The 26,390-nt window shown below is 37.4% G+C and overlaps 2 protein-coding genes across 5 annotated transcripts; one reads left to right on the plus strand and one right to left on the minus strand.

Annotated features, from left to right (window-relative positions):
* Nucleotides 1-5,856: 5,856 nt before the first annotated feature.
* LOC110744732 (cellulose synthase A catalytic subunit 2 [UDP-forming]) lies at nucleotides 5,857-12,877 on the plus strand. Its single transcript, XM_021944721.2, has 14 exons — nucleotides 5,857-6,486; nucleotides 7,201-7,396; nucleotides 7,496-7,731; nucleotides 7,828-7,930; nucleotides 8,030-8,216; nucleotides 8,703-8,969; nucleotides 9,066-9,411; nucleotides 9,644-9,781; nucleotides 9,864-9,989; nucleotides 10,108-10,320; nucleotides 10,427-10,694; nucleotides 10,864-11,060; nucleotides 11,162-11,512; nucleotides 11,738-12,877. The coding sequence occupies exons 1-14, from the start codon at nucleotides 6,406-6,408 to the stop codon at nucleotides 12,317-12,319; spliced, it is 3,291 nt and encodes a 1,096-aa protein (XP_021800413.1). The 5' UTR covers nucleotides 5,857-6,405; the 3' UTR covers nucleotides 12,320-12,877.
* A 1,335-nt stretch (nucleotides 12,878-14,212) lies between these two features.
* Nucleotides 14,213-24,578, minus strand: LOC110744731 (uncharacterized). 4 transcript variants are annotated; one of them, XM_021944717.2, is made up of 14 exons: nucleotides 24,283-24,578; nucleotides 24,064-24,179; nucleotides 21,445-23,767; nucleotides 20,927-21,364; nucleotides 20,051-20,509; nucleotides 19,597-19,965; nucleotides 18,418-19,077; nucleotides 18,233-18,310; nucleotides 17,330-18,064; nucleotides 17,109-17,183; nucleotides 16,272-16,919; nucleotides 15,702-16,013; nucleotides 14,824-15,378; nucleotides 14,213-14,698 (listed from the first exon to the last, which is right to left on the minus strand). In XM_021944717.2, the coding sequence occupies exons 2-14, from the start codon at nucleotides 24,175-24,177 to the stop codon at nucleotides 14,460-14,462; spliced, it is 7,005 nt and encodes a 2,334-aa protein (XP_021800409.1). In that variant the 5' UTR covers nucleotides 24,178-24,179; nucleotides 24,283-24,578; the 3' UTR covers nucleotides 14,213-14,459. The 4 variants fall into 4 exon arrangements, with proteins under 4 accessions (XP_021800409.1, XP_021800410.1, XP_021800408.1 ...); XM_021944718.2 differs by having other exon boundaries at nucleotides 16,293-16,919; nucleotides 17,091-17,183; XM_021944716.2 differs by having other exon boundaries at nucleotides 17,091-17,183.
* Between the last annotated feature and the right edge of the window lie 1,812 nt (nucleotides 24,579-26,390).

Below are 26,390 nucleotides of genomic sequence, written 5' to 3' on the forward strand. Positions count from 1 at the left end.
TATTACGAGGTTTAAATATCTTCACAATTTATGCTCCCACACAAGTAATGCTCGGCTTGTTGCAGGCAATAAGTCATTCTTATCTTATTTACAAATCACATTCATTTACATATATAAAAATAACTCATAAAAGTACTGAAAGGAAAGTATATGCACACATATCAAACTTCGATTAATTTGCCACAAACCAAGTTATCAGTTTTGGCAAATGAATGAAAGACTATAGTAGCTAGCCTCATGGCTTGTACAGAAGCAATGTTGGGAACACAGACCTAACAAATCTGGGAATGTCAACAATGGCCTTGATGATATTAGTTGGTAGTGACGACATTTGACAACACATGTAGGGCTGCTTAAAGCCAAAAAGGCTGTATCAAGCCATGCTAGCTCAACCATATCATCATCATCATCACCATCATGTACTTGTGCTCATGAACGACATTTAAGCTACCAAAACCGAAGTTGTCGTTTTCAACAAGTCTTTAAGTAAGGCAAAGGACAAGTACACACTATATACTATATTGTGATTAAAATAGCTACATGCAAAGCATTTGGTCATAAATAATTACATCTTAATCAAAATATAATTAGCAATTAACAACCAACACTGCCCAGTGTCGGCAACCCCCAATGATCATAGCATTAGTAGTCATTAATCTTCATCATATTTATTTATTTATTTATTTATAATATATAGCTTTTATATGGACGTTTCTGTGTAGCCTCAGCTGGCTCAAATAATTGAGGCTCAGCCTTTCACTTTCAGGATCTTAAAAAAGTTTCTGAATTTTATAAAAGTCGTGTAATCTGTTTCTGTTGAGCAACATATATCAGATCAAATGGGAAATAAATTGATATTATTATTATTATTTTTGTACTATATTTTTCTATAAATGAGCAACAAATTGGTATTATTTTTCTATATTTTTCCCAGATACGCTTGGTGGTGACAATTAATATCAAATAAATGGAGGGGGGGCTACCTGTAGCAGAAGCATCCAGAGACCACTTGCCCTGTTCCTTTATTTTTTTTTTGGAGCAAAGCATGCATATGGAATCACAGCCTCTGGCCCTCCCTTGAAGTAAAAAAACTATGCACATGTGACACCTTCATGTACACATGCTTTGGAAATATCTGTAAATATTTGCCCACTGGAATCTCTCTCTCTCTCTCTCTCTCTCTCTCTCTCTCTCTCTCTTTCTCTCTCTCTCATTGCTGATGGAATATTATTCTTCGTCTATACCAGCAAATACCACAACCACCGTTTTTGGACCAAATAATTATTAGTAGTGGGGTTGTTTTCAACCACATTTTCGATCGATCTGTCCGTTTTGTCAACTTAGTTAATATGAATTTCCAGAAGCATTAGTTCCTCAGTCCTTTTCGCATTATATAAACTGCAGGGACCTCTGTATCATTAATTGTTAGAGATTCTGGTACCTTAAAATATGCAGATGGTTATATTTTCATAGTAATTTTTGGACACCAACTGATGTGTTTTCTTTCTAGGCTCGCCCTCTGGACTTTATTCATTTACAGAATATAAGATACTGTTATTTTCTACATCTTCATCTTGACAAAAATTTGGGTGGAGACTTCCAACGCGAGTTACATGTAATTTTCAAACATGACATGAGTTTTTAAGTTTTTATTTATAATTTTCAAAATGTAACACATGTTATGGACTCATTTATGGTCAAATTCTACCTACCAAAGTTGCCATTTTTCATTCCTTAATGGAGAAGTCGGGATTTCAACTTCATAGTACCTCTTCTAATATCGGGAATAGTCTTTATTTAGATTTAATTTTAGTTGGTTAAAACCATATTCCAATGTATTTAGAGAAGTGCAAGAGACAAAGGAAGTGGCTATTTCCTATTTGGAAGTTATGACATGAGAGAGTTGAGACGTGATAATTTGGGATCTTCTATTATGACTATGACTCAATACCAACAGATTTCTCTTTGACATATTGCTTAATACAAAGTGAATATGTCTATTTGAACTTTACATATCCTCTTGCCCCTTGGCATATATGGATGTCAACTACTTAACTACTGCACTTTTTTTTTTATTCAATTGACAATACCTTTATATATACTTGTATAGTCAAGACACCTAAATTTTCTTTTTTCTTTTTGATAGCGACCTAGCTGATACATAAAAGATGAATTTCCTAATAACAACATTTCTCGATATAAACTATGCACCAAACATTTTACAAACAGTCAATTAAACTATATGCACAAATAATAAACTATATAATAAATAGTCGAAATGTACAGTTTAAAAACCGTAACATATTACATGTTAGATTGCTAAAGTAACATAAGGAAAACATAGCAAAATAGTAGTTACAATATCTTATATTTGTATACCACAAAGCACTTTCAAGAAAGGGAGAGCATATCAGGTAAAAAAGTAACAACTCAATTAAGCTTCTACACTAACTTATTCATCCTAAGAGTTTTACTTAATCAATGGGTACTTTACATAAAGTACAGAAACAGAAGAAAAATAATTGAAAAGCCATCATGGTCATGTGGGGGTAAAAAAATGGTATGGACTATGGACCTGCCTTCAAATAATTTACAGAAATGAAAAATGGAATTAAGCTTCCACCAACCCTATTACAATTATTATTGTTGTTATTATTATTTTGGGGATGTCTGACATTAATTTCCGTTCTGCGGGTTAGAAAAGGCTGACATGCTGCTGATACGCAGCCATTACTTGCTCACTTGGTTTCTTAGGTGAGGAATTTAATTGGGATTTTATGCTCGCATTTGTGTGAACCTATTTATATCTCTTTTTGCTTTTATTTTCGTTTTACATTTTTTTTTTGGGGACAATTTGATAATGGCAACCAAGTCCAGATCCAAAGGTTTATCATATTAATAGATGAAATTCGATGTGATAATATGCAATTACCACATGTAAGAGCATTTATATCTCTTCAAAATTGTTGCATTCAATCCAAAACGTTATTATTTTGGTTATTTTTCTTAATAATATTACACTCATAAGACTCGATTGCTACCTAAAAAAAAAAACATGTCTAAAATTGCGAAAATTGACATGATGGGAACCAAAGTGAAAAATAGATCAAACTACATGAATCAAAAAATGTAACTTAGCCCATTGTTCATGTACCTTTTTTTTTTTTTTTTGGGTTGAGAAATTCTGGGATTACATTCATAATTTAGCTAAAAAAGTCACTAGCCACAAAAGGCAAATACAAACTAGCCACAAAGGGCCATTACAATAACGGAGTGATCTAACATCAAAATTAAGACAATTTGGGGCTCCTTCACTAACGATTGTGCAGGATCAAAGAAACTCTTGCATATGCATCAAAACTAGGAGTGAAAACTCAGAAGAATGAAAAGTAGATAGAGCTTGAAAAAAATAAAAAAAACAAAGCTATAATGCTACAAATAAAACTCTCACAAAGGAGAGGTGAAATCTACATAGAAAACCCAAAGAGTTTCTACAACTTATTCCAAATATGAAGAAACTGCAAAAAGGATGGTGATAGAGATCCAACACTGAAACGCAGGTGGAGATCCGACATCAAGACGCATCCGCCTATGATGAGTGAAGGAAAATCATTACAAAACGAAGACAAATAGGGAAAACCTTCAGTCTTTGAAAACGGAGGAAAATAGGAGAAGTGAGAGGGGAAAAAGAGAGGAGGGATGAGCCCCTCAAAGTGAAAATGATTATAGAGTATTTTTTGAGAAAGAGGGGGCTAGTTAGATTTCATAGGATGTGACTAAAAAAATAACTTTGTTAGAATTAATTTATTACTGAATAAAACTTTGAGTCATAGATCAAATGTACTGCAGTCGGTTAAACTTGATCATTCTATTATTTATTCAATTTTATGGGCAGTTTAGGACTTTTCAGAATTTATGGGAAATTTAATAGTTTAGATAAAAAAAAAAATGAAAACTTATATCATAAGTTGATTGTCGTAAATATAAAAGTTAATTATTTGGCCAAAAAAAAAAGTTTAATTAATTGGACATCAAGGACCTTTTGACAGACATCAAACGATGCCATTCCGGTAACTTTTTCTTCTTCTCCATTGTTGCAATGCAAGTTCATAAACCCACACAGGCTTAAGATTAGGGGTAGTAATTTGTGACACAATTCAGATAAATAATTCAAAACTGATAAAGAGGTAAACTTGCACGATTAAATAATTTGGGTAAAACTCAATCCACTACTGGGGTTGAATTTTGGATTAACTTGTCAATCCGTTTAATAAGTGGGTTGTGTCTATTTGTGACCCGTCATATTTAAAATGTTTAATTTTATTAATTTAAATTATATTTTAGACATTTAATTTGTATTTTCTAATAATATTTTCAAGATTAACGTAATTTTTACAGTGTATATGAGTAATATTATTGATAAAATAATATTTAAAAGAGTAAATAAGTTTAATTATGTTAAATAGATCAAATAGACACGAACCAATACCACCCAACATTGAGAGACCAAAGTTTATCCACTAACAAGAATCATATATAATACTAATACTCGTTGATGAGAAAACTATCGATGTTATCATCAATATTTGATCATGATTGTCAATAAGTACAAATAAGATATATTAAGAATTATAAAGTTTAGCAAGGGGCTTGTAGTTGAGTTGGTTAAGAGCGTTTACACATGTAGGTCATAGGTTTGATTCCTTCCTCCCCCGATATCGCTTTGTATATATAAAAAAAAGAATCATAAAGTTTTAACATCATTAAGAAAAAACTATAGTGTTGACATATGGACAACAACTAGATATGAACGTTAGATAAAGAAGATAGGTACATGAATGTTAAATATATGCATGTAATGTTGCCGAATTCAAAACATAAGATGGATATATATGTTGCCAAATTCAAAAATTAACTATTAATCAATTTGATTATTATATAAATGTTAGGTTATTACCATTTATATATATATGTGTACATATGGTCGTGTGTCATATTTCGGTTTGGTTTGGTTCGGCTCATCAATTTGATGGTGTTACCGTGTAAGTGCCCGCTCTCAAACTTTCCCTAGTTTGGGCCAAAGTTTTTCTCCTTAAATTTTTCTAACTGAAATGAAAAAAACATGACCTAAAACTTGATTGAGAAAAAAATAATTCAAGGATGGCGGGCAGACAGCAACGCAATAGATGGCCATCACTTGCTAACCTTTTCTAAACAGATGAGGCTCAATTTCTCGCGATATTTTACCAGTCTTTCGGTCACACGTTGCACGAGTCACACGTGACACTCATCAGCGTACTGTGAACTGTGTTTTGTTGTGTTGTCTTTTTGGTGAAGAGAAAGACTCATCAACTTCTTCTTCACACTCTCTCTCTCTCTGTCCTCTGAAGAACAATTTTAAAACTCCAAAACTTTCTCTCTCATTTGGCAACAGACCCCACACAGAAACCGTGAGAGAGAGAGAAGAGAAATAGAAAGAGAAGGAGAAAGACATCGATTTCGAGCCACCGACACTTACATACGTACGTCCAAAAAAAACCCAACAATTCTCTCTGTTTCACTGTATTGAAAATACGGAAGTACCCCTCTCCCCCCTCCACGGTCTAGCTCCACCGACACTCCGGTGGGGCACCACCTTCGCCCCACCACCACCACCACGACTGCTGCCTTTGGCTTCCATAATCAAAATCTGGGGCCTACCCAAAAACCCTTATTTTGAGAATTAGCTTTGGGGGTTAATTTAGATTACAGTGATATTTTAGATCCAAATTATATATTGATCTCCTCTGTCTCTGTCCCTATCTCGTCCCTTCTGTGTTTATGTGTTGAAATTTCAACTCCCACTTTTAGATTCTCTCTCCATCTCTCTCTATCTCTCTCTCTCTCTCTCTCTAAAACCAAAAGTTTTTTTTCTTTTTATTGCTCTATATAATTTGGCAGCAACCTGTGTCACAGATCGAAAGCACCAAGTTTTCTTTGCAGACAGCCAATTTGTTAGAGGACTGGGTCTCTCTCTCAAGAAAAGAATCATTCATTACACACAAACAAAACATTTTTCTTTTTTCATTTTTTCATTTTTTTCTTATTTTAATTTCGCCCTTTTTTATATTCACTCGTTCTTTATTTCTCTCTCTCTCTCTCTCTCCTCTACCTATCTGTCTGTAAAGCTGTGTTTTTTATTCATTGTGTAATGTGGGGTTGGTGTTTCTTGTAATGCCTTTGAGAGTGTGTACTAAATTAAGCAACCTAGAAAGAGAGAGAGACACACACAAGAAGGAGAAGAGGAAGAGGGAGGTCAAGTGGTGTTCTTTGGTGGTTTCTGAGTGATGAGAAAGACAGAGAAAGTGGTTTTGTGAAGTGGGTCTCTTTTGAGTTTCAAGGCTCAGTCTGTGTGTTCTGAGTGCTATGGATACCAAAGGAAGACTTATTGCAGGTTCTCACAACAGGAATGAGTTTGTTCTCATCAATGCTGATGAGGTTTCAAGAGTAAGTCTTTTACTTTGTCTCTTCTCCCTTCCCCTTGTGCTTTTTGCATTTCCTCTCAACTCCATTTCTGATACTGGACATGTTGAGAGCCTTCAAAATCTGTTGCTTTTGTTCACTCTTTGTCCCAGAAATCATTTCTCGACCCTATGTCTACATTTGGAAGATACCCATTTGCTCATATTGACTCTTTCTCTCTCTCTTAAATTTGTTAGATCTTGAAATAAAGACGGTACATTTTTCCTTCTCTTTCTTCAACTCTGTTCATGCTGTTCCTTACCTCTTGATGAGCAAAATTTGTCTTCTATGTTTTCCTTTACCTCCTCTCTGGTTTCAACTGAGATTTAAAGCTGCAGTTACTGAATTTTGGTTCAGGATTAGATTTGACTTTTCTCAGTCACAATCTCTTTCTGGGTTCTGTGCATTGGTTGTGGTACTGTCTGGTTTCTCTTGAAACGGCTTCCGTAAAATTACTTTTTTATTTGGTGTCTTGTTCTTTCTTGGTTTTCAGAGCTGGTCAATGAACCGGTGCATAAGGCCTTCAACTTTGCTTCTGCAAAATTTATTTCGTAGTTTTCTAGTAAATTAACTAGTTTCCTTTCCAAGCAATTCAGTTGGGTGTTATAGGATTTCTTTCTCTTCTTCGGATGCTTTTGGTATTATTTTAGTCTTCGATCTGACGGAGATTGATATTGCTATGGTACCAATGAATTGCAGGTAACATCTGTCAAAGAACTGAGTGGGCAGATTTGCCAGATCTGTGGGGATGAGATAGAGATAACAGTGGATGGGGAGCCATTTGTTGCTTGCAATGAATGTGCATTTCCTGTTTGCAGATCTTGCTATGAGTATGAAAGAAGAGAGGGCAATCAAGCCTGCCCTCAGTGCAAAACCAGATACAAGCGCCTCAAAGGTGAGTCTCTTCCCCATATCAATCATGGTTTTGGTGATTTTTTATTTTTTGTTATAAATTTTTTTAAGAAAGAATACTGAAATTGCAACTTTCTGTTAGGGAGTCCAAGAGTTGAAGGTGATGAAGAAGAGGATGATATTGATGATTTGGAGAATGAGTTTGATATTTCAAGCAATGATAGGAGAGATCCTCACCACATTGCCGAGGCAGTTCTGGCTGCTCGCCTTAATATCGGACGGGGATCCCACGTCCACGGTTCAGGGATTAGCACACCAGCAGAATTTGACTCTGCCTCCATTGCTTCCGAGATCCCTTTGCTGACCTATGGCCAAGAGGTGAGTTAGTTTAACTATTTGATGTTCTTTCCTTGACAGTGATGGTTATAATTTATCTGTGTCTGATAAATTGATAATTGTTGTTTTTTGGTGAAGGATGTTGGGATTGCCTCTGATAAGCACGCTCTTATTATTCCCCCATTTATGAGTCGAGGAAAGCGGGTTCATCCAATGCCGACTACTGATTCCTCTATGTCCTGTAAGTTCAATAAATTTGCCTCAATATTTGCCTCAATTTTTGTAGCTGTTCAGACTGCTTAATCTTTCTTAGAGTCTGATTGTGGTGTTGATGATGCAGTTCCACCCAGGCCAATGGATCCTAAGAAAGACTTAGCTGTATATGGTTATGGAACTGTTGCATGGAAGGAGCGAATGGAGGACTGGAAGAAGAAGCAAAATGAAAAACTTCAGGTGGTGAAGCACCAAGGAGGAAATGATGGTGGAAACAATAATGGAAATGAGCCGGATGATCCCGATTTACCCAAGTAGGTGCTCCTTTAGAATAATCTTATATTCCTGGATCTATTATGTTATTTTATTCTAAATTGAAATGCGAAATTATTATATGAATTATTCTTTGAAGAAAAAAAGAGATGATAGTTTATATTTTATTGTGTGAAATTGTATTCTCTAGGCGTTAGAGATTGGTTATGTATATTTTTAGTTACTCAAACTTTGCAGTTCTTGTTAAAAGAGAAGGTAAACATTCGTTTAATTTAATGACAGTTTATATGAATGAAAAAGAAAAATATTTATCCATAACGTTTAAACTTTTCCTTTCTTAATGTATTAGTCTGAAAACACATACAGGGTACTGGCTACAGATACTCCGTGTAAGCTAAAGGACAATCCAAATGGTGCAATATTATTGTCCATTTTGGCACAAGTTTAAAATTTAGCTGTGTCACTACTTAGAATGATGTAATTTTGTTTCAACCAAAGAGAGTTGATTTTTGTAATTCTTTTTACAGGATGGATGAAGGCAGGCAGCCGCTTTCGAGGAAGTTACCCATTCCTTCGAGCAAGATAAATCCATACAGAATGATAATCTTACTCCGTCTTGCAATTCTTGGCCTCTTTTTCCACTATAGAATTCTCCATCCAGTTAACAACGCATATGGATTGTGGTTAACATCTATAATATGTGAAATTTGGTTTGGCATGTCGTGGATATTGGATCAGTTTCCTAAGTGGTATCCGATTGAGAGAGAAACATACCTTGATAGATTATCACTCAGGTAACCACCCTCTCTCTCTCTCTCTCTCTCTCTCTCTGTATGTGGCTTTTTGAAATATCTGTTCTAAGCTAGTGTGATTTTTTTTTTTGGGTTCAGGTATGAGAAAGAAGGGAAGCCATCTGAGTTGGCCGATCTAGACGTATTTGTTAGTACTGTTGATCCTCTTAAGGAACCTCCACTTATCACAGCAAACACAGTTCTGTCCATCCTCTCTGTAGATTATCCAGTTGACAAAGTTGCATGCTATGTCTCTGATGATGGTGCTGCAATGCTCACTTTTGAAGCCCTCTCAGAGACATCTGAGTTTGCAAGAAAGTGGGTTCCATTCTGCAAGAAGTACAGTATTGAACCCCGGGCCCCAGAGTGGTACTTTGCACAAAAAGTTGACTATTTGAGAGACAAAGTAGATCCGACATTTGTCAGGGAACGTCGAGCCATTAAGGTTTACCACGTCTTTCTTCATTTGTTTGTGTTACAGTCTGACATGTTTCTGGTCTGGCATTTAGCTTCTTTGATAACCATCTTTTAGTTAAAAAAAGAAAAAAGAAAAAGATGATTTTCATTAAAAAAAAAGAAGCTCAAATTATAGTGACAACCTTGCAATGATACACACACTTTTGGTTGGTGCTGGATGATGACGTTTCTGATCTGCTGTTGTCATTTTGTTGGCATAGAGAGAGTATGAAGAGTTCAAAGTTAGGATAAATGGGTTGGTCGCCACAGCACAGAAAGTTCCCGAGGAGGGTTGGACAATGCAGGACGGGACTCCATGGCCTGGGAACAATGTCAGGGATCATCCTGGAATGATTCAGGTGAGGCGGTGTTCATTTAATCAATTCATGATGAAGAGCCAATCCTTTTTGAGTATTTCTAATCTTTATGTTTTTGGGGCAGGTTTTCCTTGGGCAAAATGGTGTTCGTGATGTGGAAGGAAATGAATTACCACGTCTGGTTTATGTGTCCCGTGAGAAGAGACCAGGTTTTGATCATCACAAAAAAGCTGGAGCTATGAATTCTTTGGTATAGCTCTCTTGTTGTCTCTGTCTCTCCCTCTCCCTCTCTTTCCCTCTCTCCTCTCTGAACTTGTTTAGGTTTTCAGTTGTCTAATTTTTATTTACATGCTGGCTAATAAATCAAGGTACGGGTGTCGGCAATCATCTCAAATGCTCCATACATACTGAATGTTGATTGTGATCACTATATAAACAACAGCAAAGCACTTCGTGAAGCAATGTGCTTCATGATGGACCCCACATCAGGAAAGAAAATCTGTTACGTACAATTTCCTCAACGATTTGATGGGATTGATCGTCACGATAGATACTCAAATCGCAATGTTGTATTCTTTGATGTAAGCACCTTGTTTGTTTGTTTATTTTATTCAAAGAGTAGGTGAGAAGTTGCAAAAACATGATTTTTTGTGAGAGAAGCTAATTCCTTTCATAATTTGAATACAGATCAATATGAAAGGTTTAGATGGTATCCAAGGACCCATATATGTTGGAACTGGTTGTGTCTTCCGAAGGCAGGCACTGTATGGATATGATGCTCCTACCAAGAAGAAACCACCAGGGAAGACTTGTAATTGTTTGCCAAAATGGTGCTGCTGGTGTTGTGGATCTAGAAAGAAGAACAAAAAAGCAAAGTCAAATGATAAAAAGAAAAAGAACAAGGATGCTTCAAAGCAGATACATGCACTAGAAAACATTCAGGAGGGAATTGAAGGTAAGAGGTGCTTTACAAATGGATAGTATAGTTAGTTTTCCCCCTTACAGATCAATCTTGAATTTCCTTGCTCAGGCTACTTGTGAATGTGGATTGTTAATTTGATTTCTGCAAGTGATTGGTTGTGTTAAACACAGATGTTTATGATTTTACTGAAACTTTATTACAGGAATAGACAATGAAAAGTCATCCCTAATACCTCAAATAAAATTTGAGAAAAAATTTGGACAGTCGCCAGTTTTCATCGCTTCTACACTCATGGAAGACGGTGGAGTTCCAAAGGGAACAAGTTCGGCATCGCTCTTGAAAGAAGCCATCCATGTCATTAGTTGTGGCTATGAAGATAAAACAGAATGGGGAAAGGAGGTATGCTGCACCATTTATGGAGTTTGACTTATGAATGACTCAAGCTCATATGATTTGAAGCTTGGCATTTTTCTGTTTTCTAAATCTTATTTCTGTTCCAGGTTGGGTGGATATATGGCTCTGTTACAGAGGATATCCTAACAGGCTTCAAGATGCATTGCCATGGCTGGCGATCTGTGTATTGCATGCCCAAAAGGCCTGCATTCAAGGGTTCAGCTCCTATAAACCTATCTGATCGGCTTCACCAGGTGCTTCGGTGGGCGTTGGGATCTGTTGAAATATTATTGAGCAGGCACTGTCCAATTTGGTATGGATATGGGTGTGGTTTGAAATGGTTGGAGCGCTTTTCTTATATAAACTCAGTTGTCTATCCTTTGACATCTATCCCCTTGCTTGCCTACTGTTCCTTGCCGGCTGTCTGTCTCCTTACTGGGAAATTCATTGTCCCTGAGGTAATTTTCCCCTTTATTTTGGTCTGGACTATATATATATATATATATATATATATATATATATATATATATGTGTGTGTGTGTGTGTGTGTTAGAACTTTATTTCCCCTGGCCCTTTTTAGGAAATATATATTTTTTGTAAGGCCTAAATTGAGAATGCTGTGCTTGCTTTATTTATTTCTGTTGCAATGCTTTTAGGTAATATTGGCTTTCTCTGATTAACAGATTAGCAACTATGCCAGTATCCTTTTCATGGCTCTCTTTTTATCCATCGCTGCAACTAGCATACTTGAGATGCAGTGGGGACATGTTGGCATACACGACTGGTGGAGGAATGAACAGTTCTGGGTTATTGGTGGTGCGTCATCACACTTTTTCGCACTCATCCAGGGTCTGCTCAAGGTTTTGGGCGGAGTTAACACAAACTTCACTGTCACATCTAAAGCAGCGGATGATGGAGAGTTTTCTGATCTATACCTCTTTAAGTGGACGTCACTTTTGATCCCTCCCATGACCTTATTGATCATAAACATTATTGGAGTTGTCGTTGGGATTTCTGATGCCATCAACAATGGTTACGACTCATGGGGTCCTCTCTTTGGTAGGTTGTTCTTTGCCATATGGGTCATTGTCCATCTTTACCCATTCCTAAAGGGTTTGGTGGGAAGACAGGAGAGACTCCCCACAATCATTGTGGTCTGGTCAATTCTTCTCGCATCGATCTTCTCTCTATTATGGGTCCGAATCAACCCATTTGTATCAAAAGGTGGTATCGTATTAGAAGTTTGCGGGCTGGATTGTGACTAAGGTCCACTTGTACAGAAGGTTTAGATGGTGTGAGTTCTATAAAGTAGCTGTTTGGGCAAACAAAAAGAGATCGAGTTCAAATGCGCCATGTTGTTCAATCGAAGGTAAAATTGTTTCGAACAGTCCTATTTATAAGGATAAATCTTGTGGTAAAAGATGAGATGGGAAGAAAGAGCAATCCTGGGAGGTTGCATGTAGATACAAAGGGACTGGATCTGACACATTGATTGTTTTGCAAAGTGTTCATTAATTCTTTAATACATGGATTTTGTGGGTTGGAAGGGGATTTGTATTCAGGTCTGTCTGTAATCCCATGAGAAGATAAAGTTAGTTTGATTCATAATTTATGTTCCCTTCTCAATAAGGGGGTTGGTTCATATATATTAGTGTCATAAAACCTTGTCCTTTTGTGCAGTATTTGAGAGGAAATAGCTGCAATCTTAGGGTGATGTATTTTTTGAGATGTCCAAATGTGTGCCAAACAAAGGCAACTCTTCTTGTATGTGTGCTTATTTAAGAACAACTCAACTTTCAATAAATGTTTGGTTTTCTTTCTTCTCTTTCTTTCTTGTGGCTTGTTTGGAGGAAATAATGACTCTTTTTCTCACCTCTATGATACTTCTGTCTATAAGTTTGACTTCAGCTTTTGCAATGAAGGCCAAATTGGTAACTCTCTTCTTTTTTCTTGACGGTGTGATGACATTGTGACGTGGTAAATTATTCTGGCGAACTCACAGTTTTTGAATGTCTGCTTTTTTCTCCTAGGAATCCTATGGAATTAATTTCCTAGCTTATTCAGTAAAGGGTTAATTACTGTAGACGTCCTTGAACTATGGCTCCAGTTGCAATTGGGTCCGTGAACTAATTTTTGAGGCAATGAAATCCTTTAATTAGACAATCAGTAGCAATTAGGTTCTATCGTCCAACTCTGTTAATTTGTTCGTTAAAATGAGGGGTAAAAGCGTCCTTTCGAGTCTGAAGAAAAAAACTGAAAATAAAAATAAATAAAATAAATAAATAAACTTAAAAGTAGATTCTCAAAATCCTTTTTCGACGAATTTGATTTTCTTTTGCCATCCTGATTAGATTCTCAAAATCCTTTTCTTTTTCCTTTTTTTGTAGCCCCAATTCACATTCACGTTTTCATAAGCAGAGAGTTGTGTAGGGGAATTGACAAACTTTGATGATGGCCTGTAACCTGAAAACCACGGTGGCTGACTGGTCGGGTCTTCCTCAAGAACTTGTCGACTCCATTGCCAAACAGATAGCTTTCTTGGAGGATCCAGATAGAGAACAACAAGCTGATTTTGTTTTGTTTTTTTGGTGAGAAAAAACAAAACCCATCAGTCAAAATCAAATTTTGGATTTTGGATTTTTTTTTTTTAATTAATGAGAAAAGGAGGTTAAAGAACCCCAATCTACAAATGAATGTTTACTATGAGGTTGTGCACCATCCGATCTGCAAATGAAGCTGGCCATCGTGAGGTTACAACAAGACATAGAGCTAACCATCGTGAAAACTCCAATATACCCCTCACAACAAGAGCACGTGCCATTCACATGGTCAAACTCGACGGATTCTGTTACGATAAGACCTAATTGCAACTGTTTGTCGAGTTAAAGGATTTCATTGCCTCAAAAATTAGTTCACGGACCCAATTGCAACTGGGGCCATAGTTCAAGGACGTTCACAGTAATTAATCCTTACGTAAAAGCCTTAAACTAAATCCACCTATGAAACAACAAATTAGGGAGGAAATAGGCCTCGCCTATAACACCTAAGTTCATTCACCTCTAAGGATCTGGATCCTCTGCTTTGATATGCGAACCTCAGATTTAAAAATAACAAATTTACATATTTGCATATAAACCCTAAAATTGCAATAAAGCACATTAACAAATTTACATTTTTGCATTTGCAAACTTTTGTCCCTAGTCATTCTCTCATATTTAAAATAAGCAATCCAATACAACACCATACTTACACTGGACCCCACAAAACTAACTGTACCATTAACAAGTTCATTTACAAGCAATACTGTAAATTACCAAAAGACTCTTGAAGATCTGCATGAGGTATGCTTCAGCTGAAAATGAAGGGTCACTTTAACTCGTATTTCCATGGCCAACACTAATAGGTCTACTTCTTTTGGAGATCCTTCAATGCCGGCCTAGGTTGCAAAGTTTTCACTGCTGAGTTGGAAACTTTGTCGCTCTTTGTGTTTCTGAAATTTTCCTTCATATCAACAGCATTGACAAAACTCTTTGGACGACTAGGGACCAGACTACCTGTCTCGTTCTCCCTTGGCGCAGAAGAAATACTGATACTTTTGTCTGAATCTGCCTCCCAACTCCTTACCCTAGGTGATTCCAAATTGTCTGAGAAGAAATGAGCAAGAAGGTCAAAGAATCAGCTTGCATTTTCAAGTAAATCATGCTGGAAAAAATACTCGGAGAACCAATAAAGAGAAACAAATTGACTTTCAAGTGCAAGATATGTGTACCTTTTCTCAAAACTGAATCTGCAGATTTGGGACACTGATCTGCAGTTACATTCTGTTCTGACACAATCTCACTCTCAACTGAAAATTTAGTATCTTCAACATCAGGGTTCACGTTACTTCGAGCTTGCATTAAGTAATTCGGATCACTGTTTGCTGCTGGCACATCAATTGGCACATCAAAAGCACCAGGATTGCTGCCACTCATCTCAGAATCATCTACCGATTTCCCTGTACGTGCCCAGACATTAGAATATTCAATATCACCAGACTCATCAATATCCTCATGATCAACAAACACTTGGTTGATAGGCCTGATTCCTTTCTCCTTTGGTCCTTTATTTACACAGGTGTTCCCATCTGAAACAGGAGGATGAGTGGATTTCAGAAGTTCATCTGCCATTCTCTGCCCATGATCACTGTGTTGCTTGGCAACAACTTGAGCAATTCCCAGATCATTTTCTATACCTTCCTTCACATGCTCACCAACTTCATTCATCAGATTGGCTTTACTCAGACCTGCATCTAATTTCTGAAATTCATCTCTTTTGATGTCCCCTACAATCAGTTTCATCTCAAAATCAGTCAATCCAAACAATTCAACATTTGACTCCAAGGCTTTGTTATTCCCCAAAACACAGTATAACACTTGTCTTTACAGATCTAATACTCTACACTTTTGGAGGCATGGATAAATAAAAAGTATAACATGGTATCATGAGATCAAAGTTCGAAATCCTAAAAGTAAAACTATAACTTCCCAATCTATAGACTTCCACATGTTGGACTATTCAAGAAAAAAAATAATAGCAAACTCTTGGAGTCGTAGACTCATAGTTAATTAAAAGTATTAGCAGTGAAGTCCAAAATTAAACACTCACCACAACTAGAAAAGTTGGTAACAGGAGACCCAACAGGGTAATGAATACCCATTTCCAGAGTAGATTTTAGCTCCATAACTTCCTCCGATTTATGCTCATGGTCAGTAAGTTGCCCTGCAGCAACTTGTGCAATACCAACAGCACTTTCTTTCCCTTTCTTCACATCCTCACTATCTTCAATCATTGAATCGACTTTTGACATGTCTGGATATGATTTTGAAAATCCATCTATTTCGTCATCGCTGAAAAGTTTTTTTATCTCAGAACTGCTGAATAAAGGCGAGGCAGCATTTAACTCCAAGGCTTTAGTTTCTGTTTAATCACAAAGATACAAAAACCGTTAGAGAAGGAACTGTTTTCAATAAAAAGTTTAAGTTGAATGAAGATTAATTTTTTTATTTTTGTAAAAAAAATAACTACAAGATATATAGATACTACTAGGGCTCAAACATAGATACTATTGTTCCCCCCACTCCCCACCCCAGGCCACGTGGCTTAGGAAATGAAGACAAATATACATAAGAGTTGAAAATTTTGGAAACAATTATTAATCTGCAGTTGCTTCTTCACCTTGATGCAATAAGCACTGACCATGACTAGAATCGGTAGCTGGAGAATCAGCAGAGCAATCGACACCCATTTCAGGTTTAACCATAGAGATGGGATGGAAGTTTTCAAAACCGGGGGATTCCTTTGAGTCACCAGAAATGATATCCCTATCATTAAGATTAAGCAGATCAATTACTTCCTCAGTCTCTTGGGAGGTCCTCGTACGATTAATGCCAACATTGAGACTTTCAACAACCTTCACGCCTGAGACTCTTTCCGGCACTCCAAATTCATTGCCTTGTAATTCAAGATCACCACACTTCGCTGGATCTGGTTGGAGAACAGATTGTATAACTTCATTTGATGCTCTCTCTTGAACTTCACTGTCTACCGGCACCACCATATTTGAAGGACCTGGAGATTTGTTCGCATTTCCAAGCTGCATTTTTGCCAAAGCAAAATCAGAAAGAGACCCCGACTGTGTTTCGTCCACCAGGGCATCCATAGAACTTCCGATATCATTTGCTGCCACTGTGTGCTTTTCCAGAATATCAACCTCATCAAAGGATAACTTCTGGTTTTGGCTTCCATGTAACAAGGCCTCATCTCTTTCACGAATTATTCCGCCTTCAACTGGTGATTTGAATTGATCTTTAAGTTGATCTCCTTCTGCAGATTAAATAATTGTTATTGTCTCATAACTCACTGGATGGAACACATTTTTTTTTCTCGAAGTGCCAGAGAATATAACAAGGTACTGTCATTGCTTATCAAGTGATAAGAATAAACAAGAAGCATATGAACATACAAATTTCTCAACAAGATTAACAAGTTTCCAACCTAAAAGAGAAACTGTACCCCTATCCTCATAAGTCATCTCCTTTTCTTCCGCATTGTTTCTACCCTCACTTTCATTTAATCCACTTAGATCTCCTGCATTTGAGACAATATAAAAACTTAAGTATATACAGTTACTCAAATCAAAATCACATTATAACCAGTAAAATCATATATTCAAGATTAATCATCGAAAGATACCAAGAGATGAAGAATCATTAAACATGAGACAATGGCACCACCTGAATGCATTTGACGTTTGGCACAAAAGTTACCAGCAGATAGATTGACTTGTGTAATACTTTCAGTATCAACTATTCTATCTGTGTCAGCCAAGCCAGGTTCGTTTTGTGACACTCTGTTACTCACACCGGCATTGCCCAAAATAATCCCATGATCACAGCAGCACAGATCACCCAACTCATCTCTGACCAAGAAATCACCAGTATTATCTGAATTAATCTCAGTTTTCGAACTCACAGTTAAAGAATTTATACCACCATCCAGTGTTCCAATATTATCATCCATATCAGCATTGCCATCCGTGTGCATACTGTCAACTGAAGCAATGGAAGGATGTCTCTTCATCTCTAAAGATACTTCCTTATGTATGTCAGGATCACCATACTTCACTTGATCCAGTAGGAGGACAGATTGCATAACATTGTTTAGTGTTCTCTCTTGAACTTCACTGTCTACCGACACCACCATAGTTGAAGGATCTGGAGATTTGTTCTCATTTCCACGCGGCATTTTTGCCAGAGAAAAATCAGAAAGAGACTGCAACTCTGTTTCGTCCACCATGGCATCCATAGAACTTTCAGTGTTATTTGCTGCAACTGTGTGCTTTTCCAAAATATTGACCTCTTCGAAGGATAAATTCTGATTTTTGCTTCCATGTAACAAGGCCTGATTTTTTTCATGAATATTTCTGCCTTCAACTGGTGATTTGAATTGATCTTTCAGTTGATCTCCTTCTGCAGATTAAACAGTTATTATTATCTCACAACTTACTGGATGGAACACATACGTTTTTCTCACAGATGCAAGTGAATACCCTATCAAGTGATAAGAATAAACAAGAAGCACATGAACATACAAACTTCTCAACAAGACAAGTTTCCAACCTAAAAGAGAAATTGTACCTCTATCCTCATAGGTCATCTCCTTTTCTTCGGCATTGTTTTTTTTACCCTCAATCTCATTTGATCCGCTTAGATCTCCTGCGTTTGAGAAAATTTGCTTACTTGAATATATACAGTTACTTAAATCAGAATGTCAGGTTATAAGCAGTAAAATCATATATTCAAGATCAATAATCAAAATATACCAAGAGATGACGAATCATTAAAAACATGATACAATGGCAGACCACCTGAATACATTTGAGGTTTGGCACAAGAGTTATCAGCACATAGTTTGACTTGTGTAATACTTTCAGTTCCAACTATTCCATCTGTGTCAGCCAAGCCAGGTATGCTTTGTGCCACGCTATTACTCACACCAGCATTGCCCAAAATAATGCCAGGATCACAGCAACTCAGATCAGCCAGCTCGCCTCCGACTAAGAAATCACCAATATTGTCTGAACTAATCTCAGTTTTTGAACTCACATTTAGAGAATTCATACCACCATCCAGTGTTCCAACATTATCATCCATATCAGCATTGCCATCCATGTGCATACTGTCATCTAAAGCAATGGAAGGATGTCTCTTCATCTCTGAAGAAACTTCCTTAAGAATGTTCTCATTTCCATGTTGCATTTTTGCCAAAGCACAATCAGAAAGAGATATTGACTCTGTTTCAACGACGATGGCACCCATAGAACTTTCAATTTTACTTGCTGCCACTGTGTCGTCTTCCAGATAATCAACCTCATCAAAAGATAAGTTTTGGTTTTTGCTTCCATATAACAAGGCCTCATCTATTTCACAAATACTTCCGCCTTCAACTGGTGATTTGAATTGATTTTCAAGTTGATTTCCTTCTGCGGATTAAACGATCATTAATATCTCATAACTTACTGGATGGAATTCACATGTTTTTCTTAAAGATACCAGAGAACAACACAAGTTATTCATTTAGATAAATTAAAATTTTCAATTATCACTTGTTTGCCACTGATTACTAGGAATGAGAAAGAATATCCATCTCTTCTATTCACTTTACAGATGAACCAATATAAAGTAAAAGTTCGAGTGTCAAACTTAGTTAACAGCATGGTTCTATACTGCCCAAACAAAAAAAGTTAACAAGAGTCGGTAGTAGTGTTGGTAATCTAGACCACAAACACAATTTAACTCAACCTCAGTCGGCAAAGTAAGGTCAAGAGCATTTAAAAAATGTCATGTAACATGGTACCCTTAGGAGGAGAATTCACGGTACTAACCATTGCAAATAATGCTCAAACGAAATGAATCATGAATAACAAGATGTAACAGCTGAACCTATCAACAAAAAAATTATCACATGAACATGAAAAATTAAACAAGGGAACGTCAAATACCTTGCTTTAGTAGTGAAGATTTGGACGGAGTTACAGCAGTATCACTGGGTACAATTCTATCCAGATGGATATCTCCAACTGTCTCTTCGCTAGTTTGTTCTACTACTTCAGAGGATTTTCCTGTATTTCTGTCTGACTCGTTATTCTCATCACGTTCAGTTAGATGATCCTCAATAACTGGCTCAACTAGTACTGGTTGATTAATCCCTCTAGCATCCAATTGAACTAAGTTCTGATCCTCAGGAACACTAGCTTTGCTACTGTCTTCTAACTGGTCATTCACCACATCACTTCTTTGGTGTGACGTCTTAACAGTCCATGACTCATCTGTCTCCAGTCCTTTCAAGTTCAACAGGTTGGTACATTCACCTACAAATTATAAGAGCACAATAAGCAGAGCACCAAAATTAATTAGTACATCTATTTGACACCAAAATTTGAATAACTCCCGTACCTTCACAACCTGGTTGACAGGTAGGTGAGTGACCATCACCTAGACAGGTCAATCTGGAAAAACCGACATTGCTGAGCTTATCCAAACATTCTTCCGAGGTTTGTTCAACTGGAATAATATGACCAGTATCACCTCTGTCCAAAGACGGATAGTAATTATCTTCCATATCACGTACAGTAGCATTCTCTGGGACATTCAATCCAATATCTACCGTAACATTTTCCATCACGTTAGTCACAGGTTCCATTACATTCTGTGCGTTTTGGACTGTAAATATACCTTGTAAATTATTATACTTTGATAGCTGAATTTCCTTCAGATGAGCTGAAATGTCCATGGTTTTCTCTATGCTTGAATGTACAGCAGATACTTCAAAACAAACAGGCTGACCCATTGCAGCAGATTCCATCTTATTGCTTGATTTTTCAACAGCTTCTTTGCTGCAGCAAGAATCAGTAGCTGGAACAAAGAGAAGATACAAATATTAATCATGTGAAAAAATACAAAGTGATAGAGGTTTACTACTCCAAGCAGTGATTGAGCCGGAAAAAAAAGGTTTAAACAAAGGGAATTTGTTGAAGGCCTCACAGTTGAAAACTAGAGTGCCTGAGCCACTTCCAAATTTATCCATAGCACTTTCTTGTAAAGTGATTGAACTGTTTCTATCACAGTCAGGGAGATCATGCACATACTTCCCTTTAGTGATAAGAATAAATAATGTGATTGATTACCAATAGCATTAAGTTCTACAAAGTAAATCCACCCAAACGATTTAACTGATGAATAACGAGATTAAACAGCTGAACCTATCAGCAATAAAAACATCACATAAACATGAAAATTAAATAAGAAACCAAACAAGGGAACATCAAATACCTTCCTTTACTGGTGAAGATTTGGACGGAATTACAGCAGTATCACTGAGAACAATTCTACCCAGATGGATGTCTCCATCTGTCTCTGCACTAGTTTCAGCAGTAGAACCTACATCAACCTGAACCATTTCTTCTCTGTCACAAGAACTGAAAGCACATATTTCTTCTACTAATTCAGAGGACTTTGCATTATTTCTGTCTGACTCCTTATTTTCACCAAGTTCAGTTAGATGATCCTCAAGAACTTGTTCTACAAGTACTGGTTGATCAATCCCACTAGCATCCAATTGAACTAAGTTTTGATCCTCAGGAACACTTACTTTGCTACCACCTTCTAACTGATCATCCACCACATCAATCCTTTGGTTTGACGTTTTAACAGTTAATGACTCATCTGTCTCCAATCCTTTTTTCAAGTCCAACAGGTTGGAACATTCACCTACAAGTTAGGCGAACACAATAAGCACCAAAAACTAATTAATACATCTATTTGACAACAAAAGTGAATAACTCCCTTACCTTCACAGTCTGGTTGATAGGTAGGTGAGTGGCCATCACTTAGACAGGTAAATTTGGAAGAAACGACATTGCTGAACTTATCTGGACATTCTACTGGGTTTTGTTCAACTGCAAAAGCATGCCCAGTATGACCTTTGTTCAAAGACAGATAAGAATGATAATCCATATCACATGCAGTAGTGTTATCCGGGATGCTATTTTCCATCTCGTTAATCAGGGGTTCTGTCACATTCTGTGGCTTCTGCACTGTAGATATACCTTGAAACTTCATTGATTCTGAGATCTGATTGTCCTTCAGATGACCTGAAATGTCCATGGCCTTCTCCATTATAGAATATGCAGTAGATACTTCATCATAAACAGGCTGACCCCTTCCAGCAGATTCCCTCTTCTTGCTTGATCCCTTCCTCTGCTTGCTTGATCCTTTCCTCTGCTTGCTTGATCCCTTCCTCTGCTTGCTTGACCTTTCCAGACCTTTGCTGCAGCAAGAATCAGTATTGTTCTCATTTCCTGAAGCCTCTGGAATATTCAATCTAATATCTATACTCGGATTTTCTTCAAGGGGTGAATTGATTTTAGCAAACGAGACCTTTTCTTTTATAATTGGCATCCTAGATTCACTCTTTTTGTTCTTTCCAGCAGCTATAGTGCGTCCTGTAGGTGCAACCAAGCCACTTTTGGACACAATATGTGAGGATCGTCTTTGAGGGCTTTTATTTAAAGAGTCATGCAAAATTAATGAACTTTCCTTCTCATATGTTGGCTCTTGTATTTGCTTCACAAGACTATCCTTTTTAACACCATTGGCAATTCCACACATGTCCCCAGTGGCTTCTGTTAGTATCTTTTCACAAGCATTCCGACTAGACTGCCTTAGAGATTGAGACACATTGGCACCCTTGTCAGGAACTGGTTGCTTCACTGTTCCAGCAGCTGTTGATTGCTTCACAGTTCCAGCAACTTCACAAATTCTAAACTCCCTATCATCATGAGCAGCAGAGGAAAACAATGCAGTTTTGCGTCTGGATCTCCTTAAAGGACCATTGGGTAGGAGAGCAACATTTTCTTCTATTCTTTCTACACTTGACTCAACTTTGGAAGCTCTTTCCAAATCTATATTCCTTGGTCTTTTTCTAGTATCACCTTTCGCCAGTTCCTTGCCCTTCTGGAACAAAGGAATTTTCTGCCCGCCCTTTGATGGTTCTTCAAGTTCACATTCTTCTTGGCCCGAAGCTTTTACCACAAACTTGGTTTTAGACTTTTTGCCCCTACCAACAAGTTTGGTTTCTGCCAATGGCCCACATGCAGAGTCTCTGTCCCCGGCTAAATTTCGTTTTGACCTCCTCAGGGTCTTCCCAGGTACAACAGCTTCATTAGCAAGGTTGTCACCTTCCAGACTCCTCTTCAAAGGTAAAGCAGACTTCCGCCTCAAATGCTTTCTATCTAGGCCTGTACAGGTTTCTTCAAGTTGAAGAACTTCATGTCCCTTTTCCTGAACTTTGAGAATATCTGTTTTACTTTCAACTCCAGAACTATTCCCTTCAATCTGAGCCCGAGACCGTGTGATCCTACTACCACAAAGATCAGTTTTCCCCGATTTTTCACTCAGAACACTTGAGCCTTCAACCTTTTTGACATTTCCTTTACATTGCTTCTGGACTTTTTCAGGTTTAATACCTTTTCCTACAGCGACATTTTCTTCATAAGTCTCAGTCGGTAAAAGATCCCCATCACTACCCTTATTTTGTTTGGGTTTCTTTGAACCCCTTGGCACTAGATTCTTCCTCAAAACCAGTGAATTTCCACCATCATCACTCACCACCACCCTGCTTCTCAACTGCCTTTGAATCAACCCTCCATTCAAATTAGCTTGTTCCGCATTACTATCCACTCTCTCAATTAACTCAACCTCCGGAGGAGGCTTATCACAGTTATCAACCTTTTTCACTTGATTTGTCACTTTCTTCTTCCCAGGAAGAGGTGAAAAAACTGCTTCTGCATTGCCTTCATCTATTTTCTGTGCTCTGGACCTTGTAACTCTACCTGGGGAGTCAATAATCTTGTGAGAGTGTTCGAGTCCTCTGGAATTTTCAAAAACCTGAACCTTCTTAACAACCATGGACTTCCTCTTTCTCCCCTGTTTCTTCTTTGGATTGTAATCACAATCCGAGTTTGAGTCATTATCCGTACCCACAAAGTAAAACGTTTGATTTTCTGGACTGAACTTTACTTTCTTCACCTTCTTTGTCTCAACCTCAGAATCAATTCCCCCTTCATTTTCTTCTAAATTTTTACAGACTGGCTCACTGAGTTTTTCATCTTCCTGTTTATTAGGGAAAATAAAAAGAACAAAAATATTACCAAAATAAACCAAAACCCCCATTGCAAAGTACATAGCAAAAGAGAGAAATTGCAACACAGCCAACTGATCCGTACACAACATTTGCCTTAATTGGTTTAGGGGTTTCACTTTCTGGAAATAATAACATGAAACCCACAATTTTCTTTTCATCAATTTTATCAGGAACCAAAAAGAAAACAAAATTGAAATTTAAAGAAAAAAAAAGTAAGAACTATAAACCCAGATAAAAAGCTTTCGTTCTTCGGTGATGCTATTACCTTGAGAAGCAAAGTAAGCTTATCGGCCATTTCAGTGTTCCTTAAATTTGCAGGAATTCCGTGCTGTTTACAGAGTGATTGAAGTTGCTTCCTCTTCATCGCATAATAATCCATCTCTGTAATCAAAATTTTGAACAAAGAAAAGATCATAAATTATTGAAACCAACAAAACAACTAAAAATGTAAAAAAAAATTACAGTTCGAGAATCTTCCACTCACCTTTTTCGCGCCAACGCGAAGTTGGCTTGGCTATGGAGAGAACTCAGACAACTCAGAACCTTCTGAGGGGAAGATTGTTGATTGTTGATTTACTTTCGATGAAACTAAATTCTATTTTTGCTTTCGATATTCTAATTTTCTTTTCTTTTTTTTCTCGAAAAATCGGTTTGATTTCCTTTTGCTTTTTTAAATTCAAACTGGATGAGTTTCCCGCTTCCCAAGACGGGTTTGATGTAACTTGCGATTTCAAAAGGGAAATGGATTCTGCATTTGCGGAATGAGCGACGAGGGAGACGACTGTGAGGGTATAATTGTAATTTTAAGGATAGGCTTAAGGAGGTGCGTGGTACAGGTGTCGGCCAAGGAAAGCGAGTGTGTAACTTTTGTTCGCTGAGACAAAAAGTGAGTTGAATCTTGATGGAGAAGTCAAGTGAGAAATGCAAATTAACGATATTTTTAAAGGGAGCTGATTTCCCCACTCCCCTTTTTTCTACTTACACTCCATTTTTATTTTTAATACTTTTTAATCAATTTTATTCTTTATCTTTCCTATTCTATTCTTACCCTACATTAATTCCTTTTTTACTTCACTTTTATATTATTTCTTTTTCTTTATACTTAATTTTTAAATTTACACTCCAATTTCAATATTAAAGGGAAAAAAAATTAATTTATTACTCGATTAAAGGAAAAAAAATATTAAAAATGGAGTGTAAGTTGGAAAATTAAGTATAAAGAAAAAGAACTAATATAAAAGTGAAGTAAAAAGAAATTAATGTAGGGTAATGGTAGAATATGGAAGAGAAAGAATAAAATTGATTAAAAATTATTAAAAAGCAAAAGGGAGTGTAAGTGGAGATAAGGAGAGTGAGGAAATCAAATCCCTTTTTAAATTGTATTTATTGTTAGTTTTATTTATATTTTCTCTCTTCCAAGTTCCTACATCTCTTTTACCAAAAAAGTCCCTACATATTATCATTCTTGGAAAGAAACATAAAATTTACAAGATAATTTATCAATTAAGACATACGCGGGTTACACCAGTTAATGGTGGCAGTGAATCTGTCTCGTTGTACTCAAGTTCAAATCCTTATATTAGGTTAATTTATAATAATTTAAATTAAGAAAAATCAATTAAGTGGAACCTAAGACTTTCTTAAATTAAGCGAAGACAACTACCGCTCAACCAAATACACAACAAGCCACTTTTTTTTTTTTTTTGAAAATCCTCGCGTACGAGGAGAAAATACTCATAATAACAAAGTAGAAGGACGAGGGGGGCGAAAAGCCTGACCTCGAGTACAACTATCGACATCAAGGGCGTCCTGAATAAAATCAGGGGGCACCTCGACCCACTCACATGGGTGCGAACAATTAACAGCAAATTTAGCTAAACAATGAGCTACACCATTGGCCTCACGGCGAACAAAACTAAAGCAATCCCTCCGGTGATCCCGCAAGCTAGACTGAATATCTTCGATAAGCTGCCCCAAGGGGGACAAGTTTACCTCGGAGGAGAGAACATCCTGGATAGTATTGAGCGAGTCACCCTCAAACCTGACCGTCTGCCCCCCCATCTTCCACCAGAACCGAACAGCCTCTTGAGCCGCTAGGCACTCAACATGTTTCGCAGAACTAGCGAAAGACACACGCTTCGCAAGGGCAGCCAGAAATCTCCCATCTTCGTCCCTAATGATAACCCCAACACCCCCCCCCCCCAGTCGACCCAGTGTGGAAGGCCCCGTCGAAGTTGATTTTGATCGTGCCTGGTGGAGGGCAACTCCAGCAACTCGCACCAAGAGAGGCATGACTACCCGTAGGTTGGTCATTTGCACACCGGAACTCCTCCATATATTGGAGCACAAACTGAACGAGATCATGCGGCTGCCGCTGCGTGCTACGCCATGTAACATCATTCCGGTTAGACCACAGGGCCCACATCACGACCATGGACAGGGCACGAGCAGCGGACGTCAACTCACGCCAAGAGACAAAGAGCCAATCTTGTAAGGGTAAGTCAGCGTGCCTATCAGAGGAGAGAAGACCCGGGAGCAAACGCCAGACCGCCTGAGCAAACGGGCAATTCCGGAGGATATGCAATGCTGACT

The sequence above is a fragment of the Prunus avium genome, chromosome 8 (assembly GCF_965620075.1).
Source record: "Prunus avium chromosome 8, drPruAviu1.hap1.1, whole genome shotgun sequence".
NCBI classification, from domain to species: domain Eukaryota; kingdom Viridiplantae; phylum Streptophyta; class Magnoliopsida; order Rosales; family Rosaceae; genus Prunus; species Prunus avium.

Bases quoted from the DNA above. Each gene is read 5' to 3' on its own strand.
- LOC110744732 (XM_021944721.2), top strand. From the start codon at position 6,406: ATGGATACCAAAGGAAGACTTATTGCAGGTTCTCACAACAGGAATGAG. The intron at 7,931-8,029 runs GTAAGTTCAATA...TTGATGATGCAG, and splicing joins TACTGATTCCTCTATGTCCT to TTCCACCCAGGCCAATGGAT. The intron at 9,412-9,643 runs GTTTACCACGTC...TTGTTGGCATAG, and splicing joins GGGAACGTCGAGCCATTAAG to AGAGAGTATGAAGAGTTCAA.
- LOC110744731 (XM_021944716.2), bottom strand. From the start codon at position 24,177: ATGGATTATTATGCGATGAAGAGGAAGCAACTTCAATCACTCTGTAAA. The intron at 23,768-24,063 runs GTAATAGCATCA...CCTAATAAACAG, and splicing joins AGCTTACTTTGCTTCTCAAG to GAAGATGAAAAACTCAGTGA. The intron at 15,379-15,701 runs GTGAGTGTTTAA...AACTGATTGTAG, and splicing joins TACCAACTTTTCTAGTTGTG to GGGACATCAAAAGAGATGAA.